This window comes from Tupaia chinensis, unplaced genomic scaffold, assembly GCF_000334495.1.
Source record: "Tupaia chinensis unplaced genomic scaffold, TupChi_1.0 Scaffold148012_1, whole genome shotgun sequence".
Lineage (NCBI taxonomy): Eukaryota > Metazoa > Chordata > Mammalia > Scandentia > Tupaiidae > Tupaia > Tupaia belangeri.
In genome coordinates, this window is record NW_006207862.1 from 2,355,114 (window position 1) to 2,378,983 (window position 23,870).

General features: G+C 53.7%; 2 protein-coding genes across 2 annotated transcripts in view; one reads left to right on the forward strand and one right to left on the reverse strand.

The window, feature by feature from the left end:
• The window catches only part of CDH23 (cadherin related 23), a 410,231-nt gene that overhangs the window by 29,158 nt on the left and 357,203 nt on the right, over positions 1-23,870 (reverse strand). The window contains exons 38-44 of the mRNA XM_006170102.1: positions 10,673-10,894; positions 9,990-10,109; positions 9,158-9,338; positions 3,845-3,978; positions 2,907-3,116; positions 2,327-2,434; positions 990-1,092 (exon numbers count right to left, since the gene is read on the reverse strand). Of these exons, the coding sequence (XP_006170164.1) occupies positions 990-1,092; positions 2,327-2,434; positions 2,907-3,116; positions 3,845-3,978; positions 9,158-9,338; positions 9,990-10,109; positions 10,673-10,894 (1,078 nt within the window). The remainder of the gene's footprint in view (positions 1-989; positions 1,093-2,326; positions 2,435-2,906; positions 3,117-3,844; positions 3,979-9,157; positions 9,339-9,989; positions 10,110-10,672; positions 10,895-23,870) is intronic.
• Positions 16,593-23,870, forward strand: part of VSIR (V-set immunoregulatory receptor) — a 23,971-nt gene continuing 16,693 nt past the window's right edge. The window contains exon 1 of the mRNA XM_006170101.3: positions 16,593-16,838. Within this exon, the coding sequence (XP_006170163.1) occupies positions 16,757-16,838 (82 nt within the window). The 5' untranslated portion in view covers positions 16,593-16,756. The remainder of the gene's footprint in view (positions 16,839-23,870) is intronic.

Genomic DNA, 23,870 nt, shown 5'->3' on the forward strand with positions numbered 1-23,870 from the left:
GGCTTGGGCCCGTGGCAGCCTTGGCAGACTGAACACAGATGCCTGGGAGCGGCCTCAAAGCCCTGCTGGGGAGAAAACACAAGAGTGGTGAGCAAGCCCCTCTGGCCCGCCTGGAGCCACGCCTGCCTTCCCAGCAGCCTTTGAGGCTGGCCACTCCACTGGAGGGTCTGGGGGATCCCTGCCATGTTCTTTCCATGTGCAGTCCCTGTCTGTCCACATGTGTATACACACAGTGCTCCATCTACAGGAGTCCGAGCATATATGAGTAGGAACCCACACGTGTGTTCATATGGCCATGAGCACACACATGGGAGTACAGAGAGCCTGCGACCCCAGCTGTGTGCTTGTCTGCCTGCTCAGGTGGGCACGTGTGTACATGAGTGCCTGATGTGGGCAGCGTGTGCCTATGTGTATCTGTGCACGTGTGTAACCCCACACATTGCCTCGACATGGACATGCACTGGCGTGTGTGTGAGCATCTCAGCTCATCTCTTTCTGACTCAGAACCCAAGCTTTTGGGGCCGGGAGGCTGGAGGAAGGGTGAAGGGAACCTAGGGGACCATTAAAAAGGATGTGGGGAATGGGCTATGCTGGCTTACTCAGGGATGCCAGCCCCCCACCTTTCATTACAGATGCTCCCAGAACTTCTAGAAGCCATTAGAATGCCCTGAACTCCTGGGGTTCACCCCCTCTCCTGGGCAGTTCTTATACCTGAAATACCTCTACTGGGGGACAGTGGGGTTATTTGTGTTCTCAGACCACTCTGGGGACCGCTGGCCAGTGGGCCTGAAGCCTCTGTGGTGGTCACTAAGAGTTCTGCCAGCCCCACCCACTGGCCCCCAGAGCCATCCCTATCCCTCCCTTCTGGCCCCTTCCACACCCACGGGGGTCTGCGTTCAGCTCCATGCGGCACAGGAGAGGGCCTCAGCCTTCGGGGTCCCAGTGGTGCCTGGCTGTGGCAGGAGTTGCTGGGTGGGCCCAACACCTACCAGCAGGAGAGTTTTCCATCACCTCTGCCTGGTAGGTGCTCTCAGTGAAGAGGGGGTGATTGTCGTTCTCATCCGCAAGGAAGATCAGCAGCGAGTCAAAGTCCTGTGGGGAGCAGAGTGGGGCTGGTTGTAGACCATGCTCTAGTAGGGGGACAGGGCTCAGAGGTAGAGGATCAAAAAAGGCCTGCACCAGGGGGCCAAAGACCTGGGTTCAAGGCTCTACTCTGTTAGTAGCTTGGTGGGTGGCCTTGAGCACATCCCTTCCTCTATATCTGGGCCTCAGATTTCCCATCTGGCAAATGGGACGGTGGGTGTGAATGGGATTTCATCGTGTTCCATCACCTGGTAAGGAAGGACTGCAGACAGGAAGGCAAGTCCTAGTTTTCAGACCCTCCATCCTGCCTAGCGACCAGCCAGAGTTCATCCCAGCTCTTGCCCTGTGCTGCACTTCATGCCTTCCCAACCTCAGAACCACCCAGACCCTTGGGTGCCCTCAAAGACAGAGAGAGGAGGGGAGCCACGCAGCGGCATAGCGGGTCAGCAGCAGAGCAGGACCAGCCCTGAGACTCCCGATCCCACCACTCGAGGCTGCTGCATCCCAGATGGCCCAGGCCCCTCCTGAACACAGACATAGGAAGAAAGATGAGAGCAAGAGAGAAAAAGCTGGAGGAGAAAGAAGGGGGAAGCAGAGAAGGCAGGATACAGAGGGGTCCTGAGTGAGAGAGGAAGTGGCTTCAGTGTACAGCTGGCCTGGAGGCCCTTAGACAGATGGATGGAGAAACGGTGGTCCAGAGGGATAGTGTCTTGGCTGAGCCATGTGGCGAGGCAGGTGCAGAGCCAGGCCAGGGGCTCTGTCTCCAAGGAGCTGATAAAGACAGAGCTGGTGCCCACCCGCCAAGGTTCTGCTGGCCTTGCCACACCCACCTCCTCTGCGTAACACAACTGATTTTTGTGGATTTTGAGGGAAAAGCCACCTGAAAAATGTGGCCCTTTCAGGGCCTCAGAGTGTTTCTGAGTGTATACTCCCAGGCCCATACACACACAGTTGCCAGGTGTGCCCAATTACCAGTTTGGGGAGAAAAAATATCTGATGGCATTCATCATGTTTGTTGTGAGCGAGGCCCTATGCTGAGGGCTTTTTCATCCTTCCACTTGCAGTTAACTTGCCAAAACCATGCACTTACTAACAGGGGGAGCTGGGATTTGAACCCAGCATTTGCACCCTATAAAACTTATGCCTCTAAGCCCCAGCCATGTTGCCTGTAGGAGGGATGAAGGGTCCTCTCTCTGCGCACCACCATTACCCCACTGCTCCCAGCAGTGCCCTCCAGCCTCACCCTCCTGGCTATGCGTGGGTTCTCCGGGTTGTCCTTCACGGAAATGGTCAGCTTGTACTCCGGGATCCGCTCACGGTCTAGGGGCCGGTTCACGGTGACGATTCCTGTCTGGGATGTGGAAGGCTGGTGAGCTGAGCTGTGACCTGTTCCCTACTCTGGGCTCCGGCCTACCAATGCCCCACTGCTCTGCCTACAGCTCCAGGGGAGGGGATGCTATAAACTCCCTTCTTGAATCTCCTAAGAAACAGTCTGGAAGCCCTAGGGGTCTTGCCCAAGTCTGAGAACCCTGTGGTGTTGGCAGTCCCCAGACACATCAAGGAGCTAGGCGAGGACTTCCTCGTGCATCCTGGTACAAACCAAGTGGTCCTAGGGGCTCTGGCCAATCTCTGCACATGCCAAGCCTCAAGGGTGATGCTAGATGGACCCAGGGATGATTTGCTGAGACATCTAAGATTTTGTGCTTTCCTCAGAGACTTATTAGTCCCAGGGGAAGACTGGAACCAGAAGTCTAGGCAGTGTCAGTGGAAAAGCAGGGCAGGGTCCCCTCTTTCAGGATGGACCTGGTGACTCTCAGCCCTACCGTGGCATTGATGATGAAGGCCCGCTCGCGGTTGCCTGCTGTGATGTTGAAGGTCAGGAGTGCATTGCAGCCACTGTCGGCGTCGCTGGCCAGGACATGGGCGACGAAGCTGGAGACAGGGCTATTCTCGCTGATGGTGACATTCATGGGCAGGTTCAGTAGCACAGGGTCATTGTCATTGATGTCCAGCACCCGGATCCCCACCAGCATCTGGGACCAGGAAAAGAGGAGGAGAGAAAGTGGGAAGAACACAGAGGTGAGTACGTGACCCAGGAGGAGTGACGGGTGGGAGGGGCAGGATGGCCAAGGGGTGGCACTGGGGGAGGAGAAGTGTAGCTGGTCATGAGAATGAAGAAAAGGAAGATGAATAAAAAGGAAAAAGATAGGGGCCGGCAGGTGGCGTGGTGGTTAAGGGCACTGGACTCCCACATGGCCAACCATGGTTTGAGTCCTGGACTGGGTGGACTGGGTGGCTTGCTTTCTCATTCTCTCTCTCCCTCTCCCCCTCTTTCACTCTGTCCCACTCTGATCAAATTTGAATAGATAAATAAATTAAGTTAAAATAATTATTTAAAAAAATGAAAAAGGAGGAAAAAGATGATAATTCTAGAAGCAGGAGGATGAAATTGAAAATGATGAGGGAAGCAGAACAGTAAAGGGCCAGGGGAGGGACCATGGGAGAGGTGGAGAAGAGAGAGTGACCAGGTAGTAGGGCCTGGGCTGTGTGGGGAGCGCTCTGAGTAGCCACGGCTGCTGGGCCTCAGTGGAAGGCCGAGAGGCACTTGGAAGGTCTGGGAAGGGTGCTGGTGGCCTGGACTGGCTCCAGAGCAGCTGTGACCTCTCTGGGCATGAGGGCGACCGTGTTTACAACAGTCTCTATGGAGAGGACAAGGGACAGTGAGGAGAAGCCGGGGGAGGGGGGTTGGCGGTAAACTCACCGTGGAGCTGAGTGGGGGCACACCCCTGTCACGGGCACAGATGGTCAGGTTGTAGAAGGCAATGGTCTCCCGGTCCAGCTCCACGTCCTTCCGAACCCGCAGCACCCCCTCCACGGGAGAAATCAAAAACTCCCCTGGGTGCCACCCAGGAGAGGCTGGAGTTAGCCCCGGGAATGGAGAAGGGGCTGCAGATCCAGGCCTCTCCTGCTGCCATGGAGGACAGCTGGGCATGGCTCTCCCAGGGCTCCCAGCTTTAGACTCTCACAGGACCTGCCAGGCTCTGGGGCGTGCAGGAGAGCAGGAACCGATAACCAGCAGGGGTGTGGGTGGGCACAGGACCACTTGTGCCCACGTCCTGTGCTGCCAGGCCAATTGGTTTCCTTCCCAGGGCTGAGGGCGGGCCAGGGACTGACCTGGGTGAGGGCGATGTTGAGAAAGGGGGGCTGCCTTCCACTCAAGCACCCTTTAATAACCACTATTGGTCAGACACCGAATAACAAAGGTTCTGGCACTTTGTGATGTGCGTCCCTCCCAGAGGGATGCCTATAAAGAGGATTTTGGGAAGGCCAAGCTTAACACAAGGAATGCTTTGCTAACAGTGACCTCACAGGCACCAGGGCAGACAGAGAGGGAGGAACCAGGGGCAGGAAAGCCCCCAGTGCCCTCCATTCAGTTCCTGAATTGAGCCCTGTGGAGTGCAGAGAGGGTTCTCCCAGGCTTGTGGTGACCCGGATCTCCTTTCCAGAGAACCCTGAGAACTCTTTGGCAAGCAGTATGGACTCAGCTCTGTCTTGGCCTGGCTGAGGGGTCTGAGTCTGAGTGTCTTGGGCAAGAACCTCTGAGGCTTAGACTCTGACCTGTGAGGAACCTCAGAGATCCTCCAGCCCCTCATGTCCTTGAAAGACAAAACCAATGTCCAGAGAACAGTCCGGACAGCAAGTTACGACAAGCAGGATTTGTACCCGGGACTCAGCTCAGTGTATCCCATGGGACCTGTGGTCTTTCCGGACGATACCTTACACGCAGGCAGAAAGTGGGAGGGAGAGAGGGCAGCAGGGAGGGCTGGGTGGGAAGGAAAACCAGGGGAGCAGCGGGAGCCCAGTGGGAGTGGAGGAAACGGGGACTGGGGCGCTGGTGAGAAGAAAGTGAAGCACAGTGAGCCAGGGAGGTGGGGAGAGCCTAAGAAAGAGGGTCACCTGTGCGCGTCCCCAGGAGCTGGACCAGAGAGAAAATGACTTCTTTCCTTTTCTCTTTCGACACTTGGGGTGGTGGTGGTGCCCCAGAGTGAGACACTGACTTGCTCATAGACACAGCATACCGGGGAGGGCAAGGGCGGAAGCTCAGTTCCAGCCGTTTCCTCCACCTGAGCTTGCATGCTCTGCCTCAGCGTCTCCAGGCCCAGCTCCTACTGCCCCAATTTACCACAACAGCTCCAGAGTCCCACCTGCAGCTGGGGTTTCCCACCAGCCCTCCCACTCACAGGCTCCCCTCAGCACTGCCTGGAGGGGCGGAAGGTGCTTGAAGCAGGATTTCCTGAGCCGGATACTCCCAGGTCTTCACAGAGCTGGGGATCCCCTTTCTTGGAGTTTCCCAGCCCTGTCTCAGGCCTTGGGCAAGTGTGGGCAGAGAGCCTTCTGCCCTCTCTCCAAAGCCACAGGAGACCCCATCACCAGCCCCGGAAGGCTCAGGGGACACAGGCCTTAGTGGCTGGGGGGCTGACCCAGCCTAGTCTCTTACTCAAGGTCAAGTCAGTCAGGAAAGTGGGCAGGTCAAAGACCCCCACACTGCAAATGATCCTCTGTCCTGGGGCCAGAACTCTCCTGCTTCCCCCGCTTCCTTCCCCCCTCCCCCCGCATTCTGTACATAGGAGTGTAAAAGCAAGGGCGTTGGAACCACTTGTATCTGAGTCTTAACATCACGGTGTCCTTCCACATATAACTGAGTCTTGCCTTGATGTGCTCATCTGAAAACTGGGCTCATAAAGAGATGTCCCTGCAGGGTTGTGCTGGCACTAGACAAAGCCCAGTTCCCCTGTGTGCTGACCCACAGTGGCTCATGGTTTTGTTAGGAGTGGGCCTGACCAGAACGGCAGCTGGAGAACCTCAGAAGATGGGGCTAGGGGAGAAATTCAATGTGGTGTGGCTTGTTTCCCCAACTGTTTCTTGACCATGTCCCCTCCTCAGGGCTCAGTGGCGCTTACAAGAGCCCAGTCATTCCTGGTGTCTCCCGACTGATCGGAGCCCCCTCTCCAGGTTGCAGGGCTGAGAAGTGACTTTGAGCTGGGTGGCCTAGGTATGCTTTGTTAAACCAGCTCTGCAGAAAGCCGTCCTGAGTTGTAGCATTGTCAGCATGAATCCAGAAGTGGGAGGCGATGTGATGTGAGGGGTGGGTATCGTGATCCCTGCCAGCCGGCGCCAGTATACTAGGTCACCCTCAGCTCTGGACCTTCGTATCGCTTCTGAAAGGGGCTTCCGAAAGGGGCCCTGAAAGAAGTGTGGTAACTCTGAAGCTACCTTTGCTTTCTAAACTGCCCCCTTTCCTCCCGTTGGGGAGGGAGCCCTCAGCTCAGGTCAGCTCGAGGAGATGGCCAGGCCTCTCTCATGTCTTCAGAGGGTCCGCCTCTCAGGCTGTGGAACTCCCCTGCACACTCTAAGGCTGACCCTGATCATGCGTAGACTTTCCCTGGGCGAGAGGTGGGGGGTAGGCTTGCAAAGGCCCATGGCCTGGTCAGAGGAATCAATGTTGTCCTCCCTCAGCCAGGGAGTCTCCATCCACGATGCTGAGCCTTAGAGTGGAGACGTAGAGTGAGCTTCTTACTGGGAGGGGCTCAGCCAGCACCTTCCTCTCACCCAGGCTTCAGCATCCTCCCCAGGAGGGGGACTCCCTTGAAATGCTAGTCAAAGCAGCAGAGAGGCCCTTGCTATGCGAGTCTTGAAAGAGGACATGCTAGGCCAGAGAGGAGGTTTTTGGGACACGAAACTGGCATGTCAAGACAGAGCGACCCACCACAAGCTCTGGACAACAGGGGCTCAAAATCTGACCCTCTGAAAGTAGTTTTTCCGTTTTTCTTCCTATCTTAATTCCAAATGAGCCCAGGTTCTGTGTTCTCCCCTGGAACCACTCTGCTTCCTCGGCGCTCACATGGCTTCCCGTATCTTTATACTGACCACCCCCAGCACTGTCTTCAGTCCAGCTCTCTCCTGAGGCTGGCTTGCATACCCCTCCCCGACATGTCAAAACTAACCCTCCCCAGCCTCCCGATGCAGTCTTCCATCTGCGAATGCCAAGGCCACCTTCTCAGCCACTCAAACCCAAACCTAGACGTTCTTTCACATCCCACCTTGTCAGACAGCACATCCTATGGCTCCACTTCTTTTTTTTTAACTTTTTTTTTTCTTTTTTTTTTTTTTTTTTTGGTGGGGGGGGGGTTTTTTTAACACAATCTCTTCTCCTCCATTTTTCTCTTGGGATCTTGGGCACGCATGCACACGCGCCCAGCCTGAGTTTTAAGCCACTGGGTCCAGGACTCAAGCTGCAGTCAACTACATGGGAGTCCAGCGACATAGCCATTACGCCAACTGCTGGTCCCATGTGGCTCCACTTCTGAACTATTCCAGAGCTGACCATTTCTCATCACCCCCACAGTGCCATCACCATGGTCCAACCACCTCCTCCCTAGCCTGAGTGATTGCAATAGGCACTCACCTGGCCTCCTCGCTTCCATCCCTGAACCCCTGTCCGTTCTGAGCACGTGTATCATCAGAGTGGTCCTGTTCAAATCTCAGTCAGATCATGTCCCTCTGCTCAAAGCCCTCCTGTTTCCACTGCATTCATAAAAAGCCCAGTCCTCTTAACAGTCCCAAGGCCCAACCATATCAGGCCCCACACCTCTCTGGACTCACCTCTTCATACTCTCCCCCTTGCTCAACCTCACACTAGCCACAGGATCTTTTTGCTCCCCTGCGAACATACCAGGAACATTCTGACCTCAGGGCCTTTGCACTTGTTTCCTCTCCTGCGGGGCTGCTCGTCCTAGATGGCTACTTATGCCGTTTCTTATCTCCTTCACGTCTTTGCTCAAATGTCACCTTGTTGGATAGGGCTTCCTGGAGCATCCTCTCTAAATTTGCTGCCTTCACCCAGGCTCTTCCCATCCTCCAGCTTCCTTGTGTCCTTCTCCATAGCACTCACCACCTCCCAATATACTGTTTCTCAGTTAGTTCATGGCCTGTGTCCTGCAACTGGAAGGTATGCTCTATAGAGCCCGAATTTGTGTCTGTTTTATAACTCAGCATCTGGTATATTATTGACACAAGGTAGGAACGTAAGAAATATTTATTGAATAATCAGTTATTCAATAAATTCCACAAAGATTTGAATTTTTGCTTTTCTTTTGACAAGAGGAAGGCCTGCCACCCTTGGGCCTGTATTTTGACATGGCCACAACGGGCAGGAGCTGAATTGTGGCTGGCCCACTCCCCACTACTCCTTACTGTCTTTCCTAGATCCCTTCTTTCATGTATGTTCCTTGCATGGCCCTGGTAGGCCTTTGAGTTTGGGATGTCTACTCTATCGAAATGAGTAAAAACTGACTTGAGAAATTGCTCTCAAGGTCAGGGCAAATTCTACTCTTCAGCCAAGGAGAGTGGCCATGAGAGTTGTGAAGTCCATGAGTGGGTGCAATGAGAGGTGCACAAAAAGCTGGTGCTCCCTGCATGTGTGCACTGGGAAGGGTCCTAAAGGTCTGGGGCTGGGTTGTGTTCTGCACACACGGTAAGGATGTTTGCCCCCTGGGGCCTTTTCTCTGGTTATGACACAGTAGGCATGCACATTCACCAGAGAAAGAGAGAGAGAGGGAGAGGGAGAGGGAGAAAGCACCAAAACGGGCACGGCCACCCCACAATCCCTTCTCCATTTCTCCATCCTGTCGGGATTTGGGGTATGTATGTACACACGTCTGCTGTGTTTTTCAAACTGCTGTGCCTGGATTTGAAATGTGGTCGAGCGTGTGGGATCTGACTCCTCTAACCACTAGGTCATGGGGTCAGCCCTGAAAGGAATATTTTCTATCTCATTCTCAGAAGAGTTTGCGACCCTCCAAGACCACCAGCCTCTGTTCCCAGATTCAGAGTGTCCTTACCATATCCCTGTGGAGAAGGGGTGAGAGAAGATTATTTTCACCATCACATGGGTAAGTGTTGGAGGCCCAGAGAGGGCAAGATCAGAGCATGGTGGGGCCGTTGCCTTGAGACGCCCTCCTCTCCTGCTCCTCTGGGTTGCACCAGCCCACTGCCCAGTGCAGGGCCCACTCACCCAGAGGGTCTCCATCCACGATGCTGTACTCCACCTGCCCACGGGGGCCTGAGTCCCGGTCGTAGGCCAGGAAGGTCCACACTCTGGGCCCTGGCTGGCCCTCGGTGACATCAAACGGTCCCTCATAGTCCCGGGGGAAGGTGGGCACATTGTCATTGATGTCATTCACGTTCACAGTCACCTGAGATGGTAAAAAAGCTCAGCCAGGGCCTTACTCCAGCCAGGCCTGTGTGGGCTCATTCACTCACGGGGCCTCGGTTCCCTCATCTATGAGGTGAGCCTGACGGCCCTGCCTCCTGGGACTGCAGCAAGAATCCAGTGGGTTGATGGATGTGGAAGGGCTCCTGCACAATGCTCGTGGAGGGTTCTGTTACTGCCACAGTCCTTTTATGGGCACAACAGTCGTCTTAATCATACTACTAGAAACTGCCACTCGTTGTACCACGGTCACCTTAGATGATCTTGTTTGTCCCTCCCACACCCTGAAACGTAACTTTCATTATCCCCTCCTTTCATAGATGAGGAAACTGAAGCTCAAGGAGGTTAGTGACTTGCCCGGAGTCACACAGTAGGAAGTGGAAGACAGCGATTTTAACCCCTCTTGGTTTGACCCGAGTTCATGCTTTTCCCACGAAGGGTATACAGGCAGGTGTTGTCACTGTCTGACAAACACGGCCACACAGAGAGGTCCAGTGAGCTCCTGAGTCACACAACAAGTCTGGGTGAGTGGCTGAGGCCAGGATAGGGTTTCTAGATTTAAGGACTTTCCCTGGACAGTCTTTCCCTTCCCAACCTCCTCCACAGGAGCTCTCTGGGTCCTGTCCCCACGCACCGTGGTGGTAGAGGTGAGGCGGTGGGATAAGATGGGGCACTGGTCCGTGGCGGTGATGATCAGAGTGTAGCGGCCATGGCTGATCTCATAGTCCAGCTCCTTGACAGCAGTGATGATGCCCTGGGGACACAGAGGGGACAGAAGTGGATCGATGGTTGGTGTGTCTGGGACACCCTCTGAATGACCCAGGAGGTAAGCCCTGACATTCTGGCCATAAAAGAGAGCCCCTGCTGCTCTCTACACAAGCCCCACCCACCTGACATTTTCTTTCTTTCTTCTTCTTTTTTTTTTTTTTTTTAAGGAGACTTTTTCCATAGGGCTTATGTGCTTCACTGAGAGAGAGACAGAAAGCAAGAAATCACCCCCCAGGGTGGATGGTCATGCCATAATCCCTTCTCCTCCATTCTCCTCTTGGGATTTTGGGCACACATGCTCACATTCCTGGAGTGTTTTAAGCCACCAGGTCTGGGACTCATACTGTGGTCAATTACATGGGAGTCCAGCAACGTAACCATTATACCATCTGCTGGTCCCCCACCTGACATTTTCAACCTCTTGCACTGGATGCCCTGATTTCTCCTGGGCGCCATCTTTGCTCTGCCCCTCTTGTGATGTCACTGAACTCCCCATCAATCCCCAGTGGAGGCTCTGTCTCTCTCTTGGGCCCTCCGTCAGCTGCTGACCGTGTGTCTGCCGATCCGGAAGGTATTGATGATGTTGCCTGCGACAATGGCATAGGCAACCGTGCCATTGGGCCCCTCGTCCAGGTCCAGTGCCTGGATGGTGATGAGGCTGGTATTGATTGTGTCGGGGCCCTCATCCAGCAGCACCTCGTAGTGGGGCCGCTGGAACACAGGCGCGTTATCATTCTCGTCCACGATGGTCACATACACGTGGGTGGTGGCCTGTGGAGAAGAGCACAGTCAGGGATGTGGAAAGATTGAGGTGGGCCCATGTGGCTGTTCTCTTGGGCTGAATTCACTGCATCATCCAACACAGGGAGAGAAAGGGAGAAGGAATGTGGGAGAGAAGTCACAGGCTGGCAGAGGAAGAAAGCACAGAGGCTCCAAAAGCTAAGCCAGGAAACTGTGTAGATTCAAGATGGCACTGGCACCACCACTCTCCTGTCCATGCCCATGGCAGACATTGCTAATCGATCATGTCACTGCTGAGGTCAGATGTGAATTAAAGATCATTATCAGCATAGTGATTAAAACTGAGCCCCAGTAATCATCCCAGCCCAGAGCTCTGCCTGAGCCAGGGCCTTACTGACCCTGGGTTTCCTGCCAGCCTGTCAGAGGCAAAAATGAGAGGCACTCAACCCAGCATTTAAGCTTTGCCCATTGTTCATGTAAATGCAAGATTCATATATTTTCAGGAATTTTGAGAGGAAGGGCATTGAGTGCGGGACAATTTTATGAGCAGAATTTGCTAAGCCATGAAAAGAAAACCCACAGAACGTGACTAGAGCACAAGAGCAGTCTCTACAGCATGCTTTCCGGTGACTGGCCATCTCTGGCTGATGCTTGGGACAGGTAATATCCAGCTAATCAGAATTCAGCAATTGGCACTCATGGACTGATTAGCAGTGGCATGGATGACACTTTACAGTGGAGTAGAAACAGAAGCAGAATTAGTCACGTGGTGCCCACCCTGCCCCCATGCTCTGCCCTCTTCCATCTGGGAGGATGTCCACATGGATTGTCTGCCCTGGGCTTCCTTGTTATTTGGTTTCCAGGTGAGTTTGGCCCATGGGAGGCTCTGGCAGAGACAGGAGCAGAGAGGAGGATGAGGCGGGGGCATTTCTTCTACACTTTCTTCTTCTTTTTTTTTTTTTGGAGAGGTTTTTGCTATAGGGTGTGTGCACTCGCCAGAAAGACAGAGAGAGACAGAGAGATAGAAAGCGAGAAATCACCCCCTGGGGGGATGGCCACACCACAATGCCTTCTCTATTCTTCTCTGGGGATCTTGGGCACGTGCCTGGCGTGAGTTTAAGCCACTGGATCTGGGACTCGAACCGCAGTCGACTACATGGGAGTCCAGAGACATAGCCATTATGCTAACTGCTGGCCCCAGCACTGTATTTTTTATTTTTTGGAGCGGTTTTTGCTATAGGGCGCATGCGCTCGCCAGACAGGCAGAGAGAGACAGAGAGACAGAAAACGAGAAATCACCCCCAAAGGGGATGGCCACACTGCAATCCCTTCTCCTTCATTCTCTTGGGATTTTGCGCATACGTGCACACGCGCCTGGCGTGAATTTTAAGCCACCGGGTCCGGGATGTGAACAACGGTCGACTACATGGGATTCCAGCGACATAGTCATTACACTAACTGCTGGTCCCTCTTCTACACTTTCTTTATCCTGCACTGCAGTGGCTGCATTTATCCAGCTGGGGTGCCCTTCAGAGCTATAGCTCTCATTGGGCTCCAGTAACAGAACCTCCTCATCTTCCCCCTTGGACATGTGGGTGGTAATAGCATCCTGAGGTTCCTATGCTCTGGGTGCTTCACTAGCTCTCCCTACACAGCCCCTCCATTAAACTGTCTTCACTGAGCCCTTTCTGAGTGTGCCTTCTGTTTCCCGCCAGGACCTGGACTACTACATACCGTGATTAACGACTCATATGAAACGATCATGATAGAGCATCTGCAGAGATGCCTGGGGGAGAGAATGCAATGGCCACTGCCAAGGCCAGGGAACAGAAAGCAGGTGGTACAGACCACTTGCCTATAACGTTTCCCTTGGACCTGACTGGATCTGGAGCTGCCTGTGGCGGGAGGAACAAATGGACACGGGCCCAGTAGGTGGCGTGGATTTATGGTGCTGGGTTTATGGCTGACTATGGTTTGAGCCCCAAACCTGGCAGCTTGAGAAACACACAGGGTACATGTGTGTGCATACCTAAAATCCCAAGGAGACCGGAGACGGGATTGAGGTGTGGCTATCCTTGGAGGTTGATTTCTTACTTTCTGTCTCTGTCTACCTACTCTATGACAAAAATCTAAAAAAAAAAAAAAAAAAAAAAAAAAAGTCCTTTTTTAAAAAAATAATTTAAAAAAATTTAACTTTATTTATTTATTTGACTAGAGAGAGAAAGAAAGTGTGAAAGCAAGTCGCCAGGTCTGAAACTTGTACCATGGTTAGCCATGTGGGAGTCCAGAGCTCTTAACCACCATGCCACATTCCGTACCTCTCCCTGCCCCCGCAAAAAAAATAGTCCTTTCTAACTCAGACATTCTGGAGTTCTGGTCTGCTGTTACTAGTCATGTGGATTAAATCCTAGCACTAGGGAGACATTCCTTTGAGCTGTAGTTTTTTGTTGTTGTTGTTGTTTTTGTTTTTGCTATAGACCATATGTGCTCGCTGAGGTGAGAGGAAGAGAGAGAGAGAGAGAGAGAGAGAGAGAGAAAGTGAGAAATCACCCCCCAGGAGAGATGGCCAAGCGGCAATCTCTTCTTCTCCCTTCTCTCCTCAGGAGTTTGGGCATGTATGCACATGTGCCTTGCATGTTTTTCAAGCCACCCACAGGTCCAAGACTCAAACCACTCAGTTGGCCACGTGGGATCAAGCTGCTTTAGCCACTATGCCACCTGGCTGACCCTCAATAAATCTTTTTACTTTCCGTTTTTAAATAATTTTGAATTTTGAGAGACACAGACAGAGGGAAAGACAAGCACCCTCAACAAGGTCTCATGCCTCAATCTTCCTGAACCTCTTCAGACAGGCTGACAGGAGAAATGAACCTTCAATCTTCCATAGAGACCTAGCATCACTTAAACAGCATGCTACCACTGTGCCAATGAGCTGGCCTTCACTGAGTCTTTAGTAAAGTAACAAGCATGCAAGGAGTTAAAATGTGTTTTAACACTTCTCAACCTTTTCTACCAGAGTGGAGAGGGAAATTGCACCAAGTCTGGGGAGGAGCCTGAAGTGTTTTTTTTTTTTTTTTTTTTTTTTTTTGAGAGATTTTCACTGTAGGGCGCGTGCGCTCGCCAGACAGACAGAGAGAGACATAGAGACAGAAAGCGAGAAATCACTCCCCAGGGGGGATGGTCACGCCGCAATCCCTTCTCCTCCATTCTCCTCCCGGGATCTTGGGCACGCACGCACACGCGCCCGGCGTGAGTTTTAAGCCACCGGGTCCGGGACGCGAACCGCGGTCGACTACGTGGGAGTCCAGCGACATAGCCATTACGCTAACTGCTGGTTCCTGAAGTGTTTGTCTTAAGGAAGAAATATCTTTGGAATCTGTCATGTTCTATTTGAAAGCTTGTATGGACTTTACATCATTTTCTATAATGTGTTTTTCATCTGTCTTCATTAAAAAAGGGGAGATAGGGCCCTAAGGAGTTGAGTAAAGATGACTGTCAAGGAAGATCATCACACTTGTCTTGTGGCTCTAAACTGTCCTGGATGTAGCTGTGAGACTTGCCACCTTGAGAAGCCCAGCCTTGGGTCCGCCTGAGCCTGCCTACCTGCTGGCTAGAGCACAAGGGTACCACCTGCCTGGCTGCTATGCTAACATTTCCTGCTCCCCAGGCTCACCTCCAGACTCCCTGGAGTTGGGTCTAACCATGGTGCAGACTGCAGGGGCTGGGAGTGGGGAGGTTCCAACAGAGCTGACCGGAGCAGGCCCTTCTTTTCTGAGATCAGGCCTGGGCTTGGGTGGGGGAAGGTGGCTCTGGAGTGAGGAGGAAGTCAGTGCTGTGTGCTGAGTCCTTCCTGCCCTCCGGGGCATTGAGGAAACAATGCTTGGGTTTCTGGGCCCTGGCCCTTGGGCAATGCTCCTGTGTTACCCTGATGCAACCCCAGATTGTGGTGGGCAGTGTGTGCAGAGGAAGGAAGTGGAAGGGGGCCAAACCCAGCACACCCCTGTAGAAGGACTGGCAGTGCAGTGGCTCCCCTCTCTAATCCCAAGCTCTCTCCATTGCTGGGCCTTGGACCCGAGGGAGGCTGCGATGGTGACCTAGAGGTGATGGGAGGGGTGCCCTAGGATCTCACCCAGAGGATGGCTGGGTGAGAAGGCCCGTTGCCTACCTGATCTCAGCTGGTTTTGTGTCTGCCCTGAGTAGAACAGAGATTTCGTTCTGCCAGCAGGAAGGGCCCTGGTCTGTCTCCCCAGGAGGGGTCGCAAGGCCAGCATCATACCCAATGACCTGGGTTAAGTCCGGGAAGTTCCCTGGCTCTAGAGAGACTAGGTCTGCACAAGGTCACCTAGTAACATGACATCCTACCCTTCCGGATCCCAGGAACAAGAGCTAAGAGCCTTTGGGATGCCTGTGACTAGGATGAGGCCAGCCACAGGGCACCCAGAATTCCTGGCTCCCATTCAGTCCTACACCCTGATCCCTGACCAGCTGGACTCTGCTGTCCTCTGACCTTCAACCTGGGGGACCCCTAAGGGGCCAGCAAACCCCCAGGACCTTCAGCCAGGCTGGGTGGACCAGGTACAGGACTACACCCTTCTTTCCCCTGAGCCCTGGTGGCAGTCAGTCACCTCCACTAAGGCAGCTTCTTTCTTTCTTTATTTAAATAATTATTTAATTTATTTATTCATTCCTTTATTTTTTTAATTTGACCAGAGACAGACACAGAGAGAGAGAGAGAGAGAGAGGGAAGGTGAGAAAGCAAGCCACCAGGTCCGGGACTTGAACCATGGTTGGCCATGTGGGAGTATCCAGCACCTTAACACCACACCACCTGCTGGTCCGTCGGCAGCTTCTTTCTTACATATTCACTGGTTTGTCTGTTCCGATCAAAGTGCCATAAAGACCCACCCCATGCTAGTTTTGCACCAGTGACTCAGGAACACCAGGGAGAGGCCATGGGCCCTAAAACTCACAGTAGTGCTTGAGAGGCAGAGGAGTCCAGGTAGTAGTAACACCCCCTTCAGGCCCAGCAACTGGAGGGACCCTCCAGGAAGGGCACACTGTGAAGGGGAAGACCTTGAGCCCTGCCCTGAGAGCCAGAGGCATTTGGTGAGAGGAGTGGTGCAGACAGGGCAGTGGGAGGGCAAGAGCAGAGACACAGGGTGGGGTGCATGGGAGTGTCCTGCAGACATCCTGGGCCCTGGAGAATGACTGCAGGCCCAAGTTGGAGGACAGCTGAGCCCCGTGGGGAGTGGCTGGGACGATCTCGTGTGGGACACTGAGATGTTGCACACATACCAGCCTGCCATGTACTCAGTCACCTCTCCGGCATCTGTGTGCAAGGGTTGTCTCAGGCTCTGACTTCAGTCCAGGCAGTTCCAACTTGCCCAGCTCTTCACAAATGTCAGATTTCCTTATTTCATTCATTTATTCACACTTTCATTCCACATACCATATACCAAGTCCCAGGCTGTCTGGGGGAGTGTCCTGTCCCCAGATCACTCAGGCTGCTGGGGAGGCAGAGACCAGCTGTAATAACGGTGCCATGCTAAGTTAAATGGAGACACCTCCGCTGTGCACCAGCAATAATAATCCTCTCCAAAACGGACTGGCCAAGAAGAAAGGGCTTCAAACCGGCAATCAGGTGGCGCTGACTCGAGGGACAAGGCAGGCGGGGAAGCTCCTCTCTCTGGGCCGTCGGAGCGGCAGTGCCTGCCGCGGCCCTCTGGGGGCGCTGCGGGGGCCCCAGGGCGAGCCACGCTCCGGCCGGCCGCGGCACTCACTGGATCTGCACTCACTTTCGGGACTTTTTCTCTCGCCGGCCGCGTCCCGGCCGCTCCGCGCGCACCAGGAGTTTCCTTGTGTGCCCGCTGCCCCGCTCCGGCCAAAGGCGACATGGGCGTCCCCCAGGGCTCGGAGGTCGGCGGCCGGCACTGGGGGCCCGTGCTCCTCGCTCTCTTCCTGGCTGCGTCCCGAGGTAAGGTCGGCGGGAGGCCGTGCACTGAGAAAGGGTACCGGGACAGGACAGCGCCCGAAGGGTGCTGCAGGCGGGCTGGAGGCATTCTGGAAGTTCCCTCGGCTTCCGTGATCCCCACCCTAGCGCTCGGAGGCTGCTGGGACCGCTGGGCAAGTACGGCAGAGCTCTGGGGCACCTCTAGACGCTGACAGCTGCCTGAGCAGCGGCAAAGCTGCCCCGGGAGAACAGTCTGTCCCTTCCCTGCCCAGACAGCGGGGAGCACGAGCAGCTTCTGCGGAGCAGGAGAGTCAGGGTGGGCAGCCCCCACCATTCCAGTGGATGCCACCGGCTTTTGACAACTGTGGCATCTCTGTGCCCCCTGGCCTCAGGGCTCCAGAATCTCCCAGGGTGCCGGGGGTGTGGTACTCTCTGCCAACGCCCCATGTCCTGGTGACAGTCCTGGCTATGCCTTGTTGAGCACTGGTCCACTCCCAGACATGGTCAGCACTGCCCAGCTGGTCCCTGCTGTGATAACGGAGAGAGTATTCCTGCATCCCAGCAAGGCTGCTGTTCAGGGCCCACTGTCAGTTCAGGGGGACTGCCTCCCGACTCTATCAGGAGCTTTTTTCGGGGTTTTTGGGTAACTTATGCCATCTCTTTGACCTCTGTTTCCTCAGCTTAAACATAGAAGCCCCACTGTCACAATTTCAGATGGTATCCTGGCCAGGACACCGGGGCTCATGAGTGGGGGCAAAGGCTCTGGCACCCACTGCCTGGTACCTGATTCTTGCCAGGCCAGAGCTGAAGGGGCAGGATCTCAAGGGAAGAGGGGGCTGGCAAGCAGCCTATGGAACCAAACTTTATGAGGAGGAGCCAGGGAAAGTGTGAGTCATGGAGGGAGTCAGAGGGAGCGAGGTGGGGGGCTTGGCAGAGGGACCCAATGGGTGTTTTGGAAGAAGAGAGGGAGAAGATGGGGTAAGAGGGAAAGGAGACTGAGAGAACCCATAAGACACCTCAGAAAGAGATTGGTGTGGCTGGAGGCAGTATGTTGGCCCTGCACCTCCTTATCAGAGGCCCAGGAGGTTGCCCTGGGCCTCGGATAAGGAGGAGAGGACCTGCACCCCAGACAGAGCTGCCCAAGCTGGATGCTCCCCAAGATGACAGCCAAAGTGAGAGGTGAGGGGGACAGTCCCACACCCAGGCCACAGCTCACTTCGGGGAATAACTTCCAGAGGGTGCATGTGCGGTGGGGTGGCAGCAAACAAGAAGACCAGCACCCCCTGCTGGGGACCACCCATCCCACTCCTTTCTCCCCAAGTGACCTGTGAGGCCCTTCCTGTTTCTCACCCCTTCCCTGCACTCCCTTGCCTGGGCTGTTCTCTGCTCAGTAGCCCCATTTGGGAAGCTGAGTTCTGGAGAACTAGAGGTCGAGTTTGCAAGGCATCCAGTAGGAGCTCCAAACCCCTCACCCTGCATTGCCCACACAGCTGGGAGTCTTTACCTTAGAGGTCCTGGCTACCGCAACAGTTGTGTGCCAAAGAGCCCTCTTGTCCTGGGCCCAGCAGGGAGATAATTAATGCTCAACATGGCTTTCCACCAAAAGGAGTCAGGAGAATTGTAGCTTGGAACTGCTTTGGGACTCTGTATTCTTAACTGCAGTACAGACACACTAATGGGTGTTCCTCCATCCAGCGCAGTATGCAGGCAGCAGGGGGAGTAACAGGTGGGAGGCCTGCCGGGAGGCATGGGCAGGACGATCTGTGCTTTTAAAACAGTCACCATCCTATTGAGGGCCTGCGCTGCCCTAGGCAGGATTGCTCTATGCCTGGGAAGGCAGTGGTGGGTATGATGCTCGGGAGCACGGGAAACATAAAAGATACCCATTTCCCGGGCTCCTTCAGGGTGAGATGGCTGGAGGGGGAACCTAGAAAGCCAGGACCCAGCAGACCCCAAGGGGTGGTGGAACCTCTTCTTTCCCATAGACATTCCCAGGACCTGCAGAAATTATCGTCCTTGCCCTGTCCTCACAGGCTGACTCAGAAGTCCCAAATTCTGAGACTAGCACATTCGAGCTCATGGGGGTGCAGTAGTTTACCATGCTCCTCTGCAGGGTACATGCGTGTGTGCTCGTCTGGAGGGTAAACTAGGCTGCAGGATTTGTTGAGCAACCCAGTGCTGCAAGCCTCTGACGCAGCGATGGTCAGTTCTTAGGAAATCCATGACCACTGACTTTGACAACTATGGCATCTCAGAGATCCTGGAGTGGAGAGAAACAGCCTTGAGGCCAGTCCATGGGCTGAGGGGAGCATGTACCCAGTGCCAGGGAGGTCAGGGGCCAGAAGTACTGAGGAGTCCCTCACTGAGCTGAACTGATTGCTCTGGTTCTCTCTAACACAGGACAAAGATTCCCTGCTAGGGCCTGAACTCCTGGGGAAAGGGTAGCCCAGGCTGGGGTACACTACCAAGAAGCTAACAGGCCACTTCTCTATATGTACACAGTGCATGAGGTCTTAGGCCTGAGTAGAAGAAGGAATGGAAAGGGTCCTCAGGTCTACCTGACCTACTGGTAGTGACTGAGCCCCACACTCTGAGCTTGAGGCTCCAGGCTTAAGGGCAACCAACGGTCCAGGGGCAGTCTAACCTCACTGGAGGAGGGTATGACAGATTGGCACCATGGGTTTGGTGGCCTCATAGATCCCCTTGGCATCAGTACGGGCATGTCCAAAGCTTGTGATGGCTTTCCTGTGTGGGAATGGTCATGCATGGGACCTGGACTGTATGCCTGGCACACCAGTGCTTCTGTATAGCCCCTTACTTAACAGCTTGGCTTTGGGAGTCAGTCAGACCTAGATTCAAACCCCTACATGGCCATTTACTGCTCTGTGGCATTGGACAAGTTCCCTGGCTCTAAAGTGGGGGTGAAGATGGCACCTTGGTCAGAGGGCTGCTATGAGGAGCTGATGAAGGAACATTCAACACAGTACCCAGCCCTTGTGAACGCTGTCCAGTATGTGTTATTTATTGGCTTTGGAAGGCTCATGCCACTGGCTTTCCATCTGAGTCCTTGCTGCCTACAGTGCCCTGTGGAGTGCCCAGGGCATGGGAAGGTGCTGGCTGGTTTTACTAGGACTGGGCTCTCTAGACTCCTGGAGTCTGAAGGACACACAGGCTGGGCTCTGACACCTGTAGGTGCTTATAGGCACGTTTGGTCAGAAATATGGATGGAGGTACCTGTAGATTCTCCTCTTAAAGTTGTCTGGAGAGGCCAGATAGGGCACAGCAGCAGAATGTGACGCTGGGAGACAGACCCAGGTGGGAAGAGTCTAGGTTCGTGCCTAGAGACCTCCTTGAGTACACCGGGCATATTCATGGCCATGATCCAGGGCTGACTCAGCCTGGAGGTACTTGCTCTTTATAGGTCAAGACCCTGTTGGGAATGCTGTCTCTCTATCTCTTTCTGCCTCTCTTATATGTGGAAGAAATAAATACACTTAACAAAAAAAGTTGTGTAGAGATGGAAACATTGCAACTTCAAGCAAGGCAAGCTTGGCCCGGGGTTTGCTTATCTCAGTGGGCCCTCTCTTGTATGTGATCTTAAAATTCAGCCTCTTCATGGTGACTGGCCATCCCCCAAGAGCAAGACAATGGGAGGCCACCCCTTTCCCATCAGCAGTTAAATAATGAAGGTGCTTGGCCAGTAGACTGGCTCTTTAACCTTTCTACATAGGATCTCATTTCCTACGCAGCACTGCAAGTACTGCCCCCGTTGTTCACTCACTGTGGGAGCACGGCACAGACTTCCCCTTTATCTGTACAATAGGCAGGTTGAGTGACAGTCTCAGCAAGGCTGACCACTCTCCTCTGAAGGGTAATTCCATCATGGTGTTTCCTGAGCTTGTCATCTGCTCGTCATCTTTGTGATTTTTCAGTGTCTGCCTACCATCATATTTACTTGTTTTTCTCTTTACATAGACTCATTCTTTTGATTGAGTTGGTAGATTTTAAAAGGAAACTTTATATCACTGCCATAAGTGGAAAGCCAGTATCACTTACCATAAATAGAACAAAATCATAAAAGTGCGTAATAGGAAAACCAAATAAGGGCATTAAAATTCTATTGGAAACTTTAGCGTGGAGACTCTGAGTCTGAAAACTGCTGCTCTTCCTTGCAAAACACACAAAAAAATAAAATAAAATGATATTTATAAAAAAAGAAAAGGAGATTAGCGATAAATGTTTTGAAGTCTTATTGGCATCAAACTGGTACTTTCTCTTTGATGTAATCAAGACTGAAAGAAAACTGAAAAGGGAATAACTTTCTCTATATATGATTCAATGTTATCTAATGTCAGAAAACCAAAAGTAAAACTACCTTCATTATAGAAACTGCCAGGCTAGCTGGGCCATCATTGGTCAGGCCTTCTGTCCATCTGCAGGAAGGAGGTAGGGCCTCCAGCCGGTCCCTGTTCTCTAGTCTCTATAGTGTAGTCAGATGGCACTGGACTTTCAGAAACTGAGGACAGGGGTTCAAATCTCAGCACCACCACTTACTAGTTCTGAGACTCTGGGCAAGCTACATAACCTCTGTGCTTGTTTCCTCATGGGTAGAATACAGATGTAATAGTACTTATACCATGGGGTGAGAGGAAGAAATAAGCGAGTCCATGTGAAAGTGCTTAGAATGATGCCCAGCACAAAGTATTAGTCAAGCTACGCACTACCACTGAGCCTCCTGCACTGATGGTAGGAGACAGAAGACCTGAATCGGAATCTTAGGAAGTTTTCATGGCAGAGGATCGTAGATAGTTGGTTGGTGGTATAGACTGTAGAAGTCCTCCTCAGGGAGGCTTGGGACATCTGGAAAGGAATCATCTAGAGACACAGTCACTGGCAGGGCCTCCGGCCAGCTGCCCAGGCCTTCCCTCGGGAGGCGCGCTAGTGGAGAGCCTCCAGCCCCGGACGCACGGACGTGTTCTCAAGGTGCTGGAAGTGCTGCTTCCTCCGATAGAGCCTGGCTTCCCCTTCCCAGCCTCCTTGGTCTGATGTGAATGGATACTTCCTGAGGGGGCAGGTATCAATAAACACATCTGAGATGCCCTTTGTCCTTGCTGGCTGAAGAGCCCCATGGGCAGACTTGCTGGCTTCAGGCCCTCAGCCTTTGCCCTGGGGCACTTCCTTTCTTCAGTAGACTCACTTCTGATTGCTGCCTGCCTCTAATTCCCTCTGGGTGATGCACCTTGATAAAGACAGGATCTAGTTTTCCCCTTCAGCCCCTGCAGACCATCCTGGGCGACAGGACTTGGCAGGGAGCTGGAACCAGGTTCCATGTGTGTTGGGGCTGCCTGTGAGGCGAAGGACTGGGCCTTTGGTCTCTAGTGCAGGACCTGCAATAGCAGGCGATTAATAACTGCTGACTCGTCAACCCCTGGCAGCTGGACAGACTTCGGCTGTTTGGGTGGGGCCTCCTAAGCCTGGCTAATTAGGCTGGATACACCTCCAAAGGCTGAGGGTTGCCTTGGTAACTGTGGGCTGAGCTCACGCCCATCATCCGGGAAAATACATAGGCCTGTCCACACCCACACACACCCATCCCGTGCCCAACCACAGGGCTTCACGAGGCGGAAGGAGTGAAAACATGAAAACTGGCGTCAAGTGCTCCCTGCCCCTGAGTGGCGACAGAATCTTTGAGCAGAAGCTGAGCCCCAACTGTGGTTGAGAGCATGGCAGCTACAAAGGACTAGAGTGATAGGAGCAGGACTGATTCTGCCACCCTGCACTCCTGTGTCGCTGCTTTGGGCCTAGCTCATGTTAGGCCCCTGGTAAATATTTGTGGGATGAAAGAATGGTGTTTGCAGTGTGGGTCTGAGGCAGAGCAGGGCAGTTGTGTTGAATGTCGAGGTCAACTCAGGGTCAAGTCACTCGTCTCAATAGCTGAGGGCTGAGGTGTCAGCTCCACCCACTGGAAGAGTCAGGGCTCTTCCTGTCTGTGGGGCTGGCATGTCCAAGGTGTAGGTCTCTGCTTAGCCACCACAACGCGCTGTGTGGCCTTAGGCAAGGCACTTGGCTTCTCTGATTCTGTTTCTTCATCTTTAAAATGGGCATGATGACACCTATGTCAGGGGTGTTGTGAGAACGAGATGAGACAAATGCAAGGTGTTCAGCAAGCGCTGGACACAACGTAAATAGCCAAGGGACACGCCTTCCCTCCTGCCCATGGGACTGCAGAGCCTGAGGGGCCTACGGACATAGGGAGGCGTATGTTAAGATGAAGAATGGAGGCCCAGAGACGGGTGGGATCTGCCCAAGGGCACAGAGCAAGGGCACAGCGAAGTAGACACTGATGCCTGCGGATCTAGCTGCCCAGGCCAGAGTTTTCATCTGGAGACCCAGAATGTTCTGGGGTTCTAGCATTCTTCCTCCAGGTGCCCTGCCTCCTTGCCCCATTCAGGCCAGGGCCCGGCCCCAGAAATGGCATAGTGACTGGGTGGTTCCTGCCTGGCACATGCTCAGGTTCAGGGCCTGGGCTGCTTCCCTGTCCGCTTGCTCTTGGCCGCCCTGGAGCCAGGGGCCTTCCTCCCCACCCACTTTCCCCGGTCTCCGACAATGACCCAGGTGTCTAAAGGATCTGCTCCTGACAATAAGCAACATCCTCCTGCCGAGGAATTGTGGTCCCAGCCAGCGGTGACATACAGCCTGGGAACAGGGCGGCGGCCCTGTGCGGGCCCGCAGAACCCCTCTGCTGTCCTGTGCTATTTTCCCAGTGCCGTGTGCTTGAATGTTCTCCCAAGGACAGGCTGCTCTGGGCCTAGTCCTGGTTGGGACCTCAGACACAACGAACGGATGTTTTCTGCTTCCCTCCTCCTCCTCTAGGGCAGAGCCCTGTGGACCTTGGCCCACTCCTATCTGGCCCTTTCACTTGATACTGAACACAGTCTCCACCCCCTAGACCTGACTCCCAGTGCAGCTTCTCCTTTTTCCTAAAAGGGGAAGAAGTCCTTTTGGGGCCTGTCGGGTGGGTGGTGTTTTTTGGGGGGGAGGGTGTTGGGGATTGAG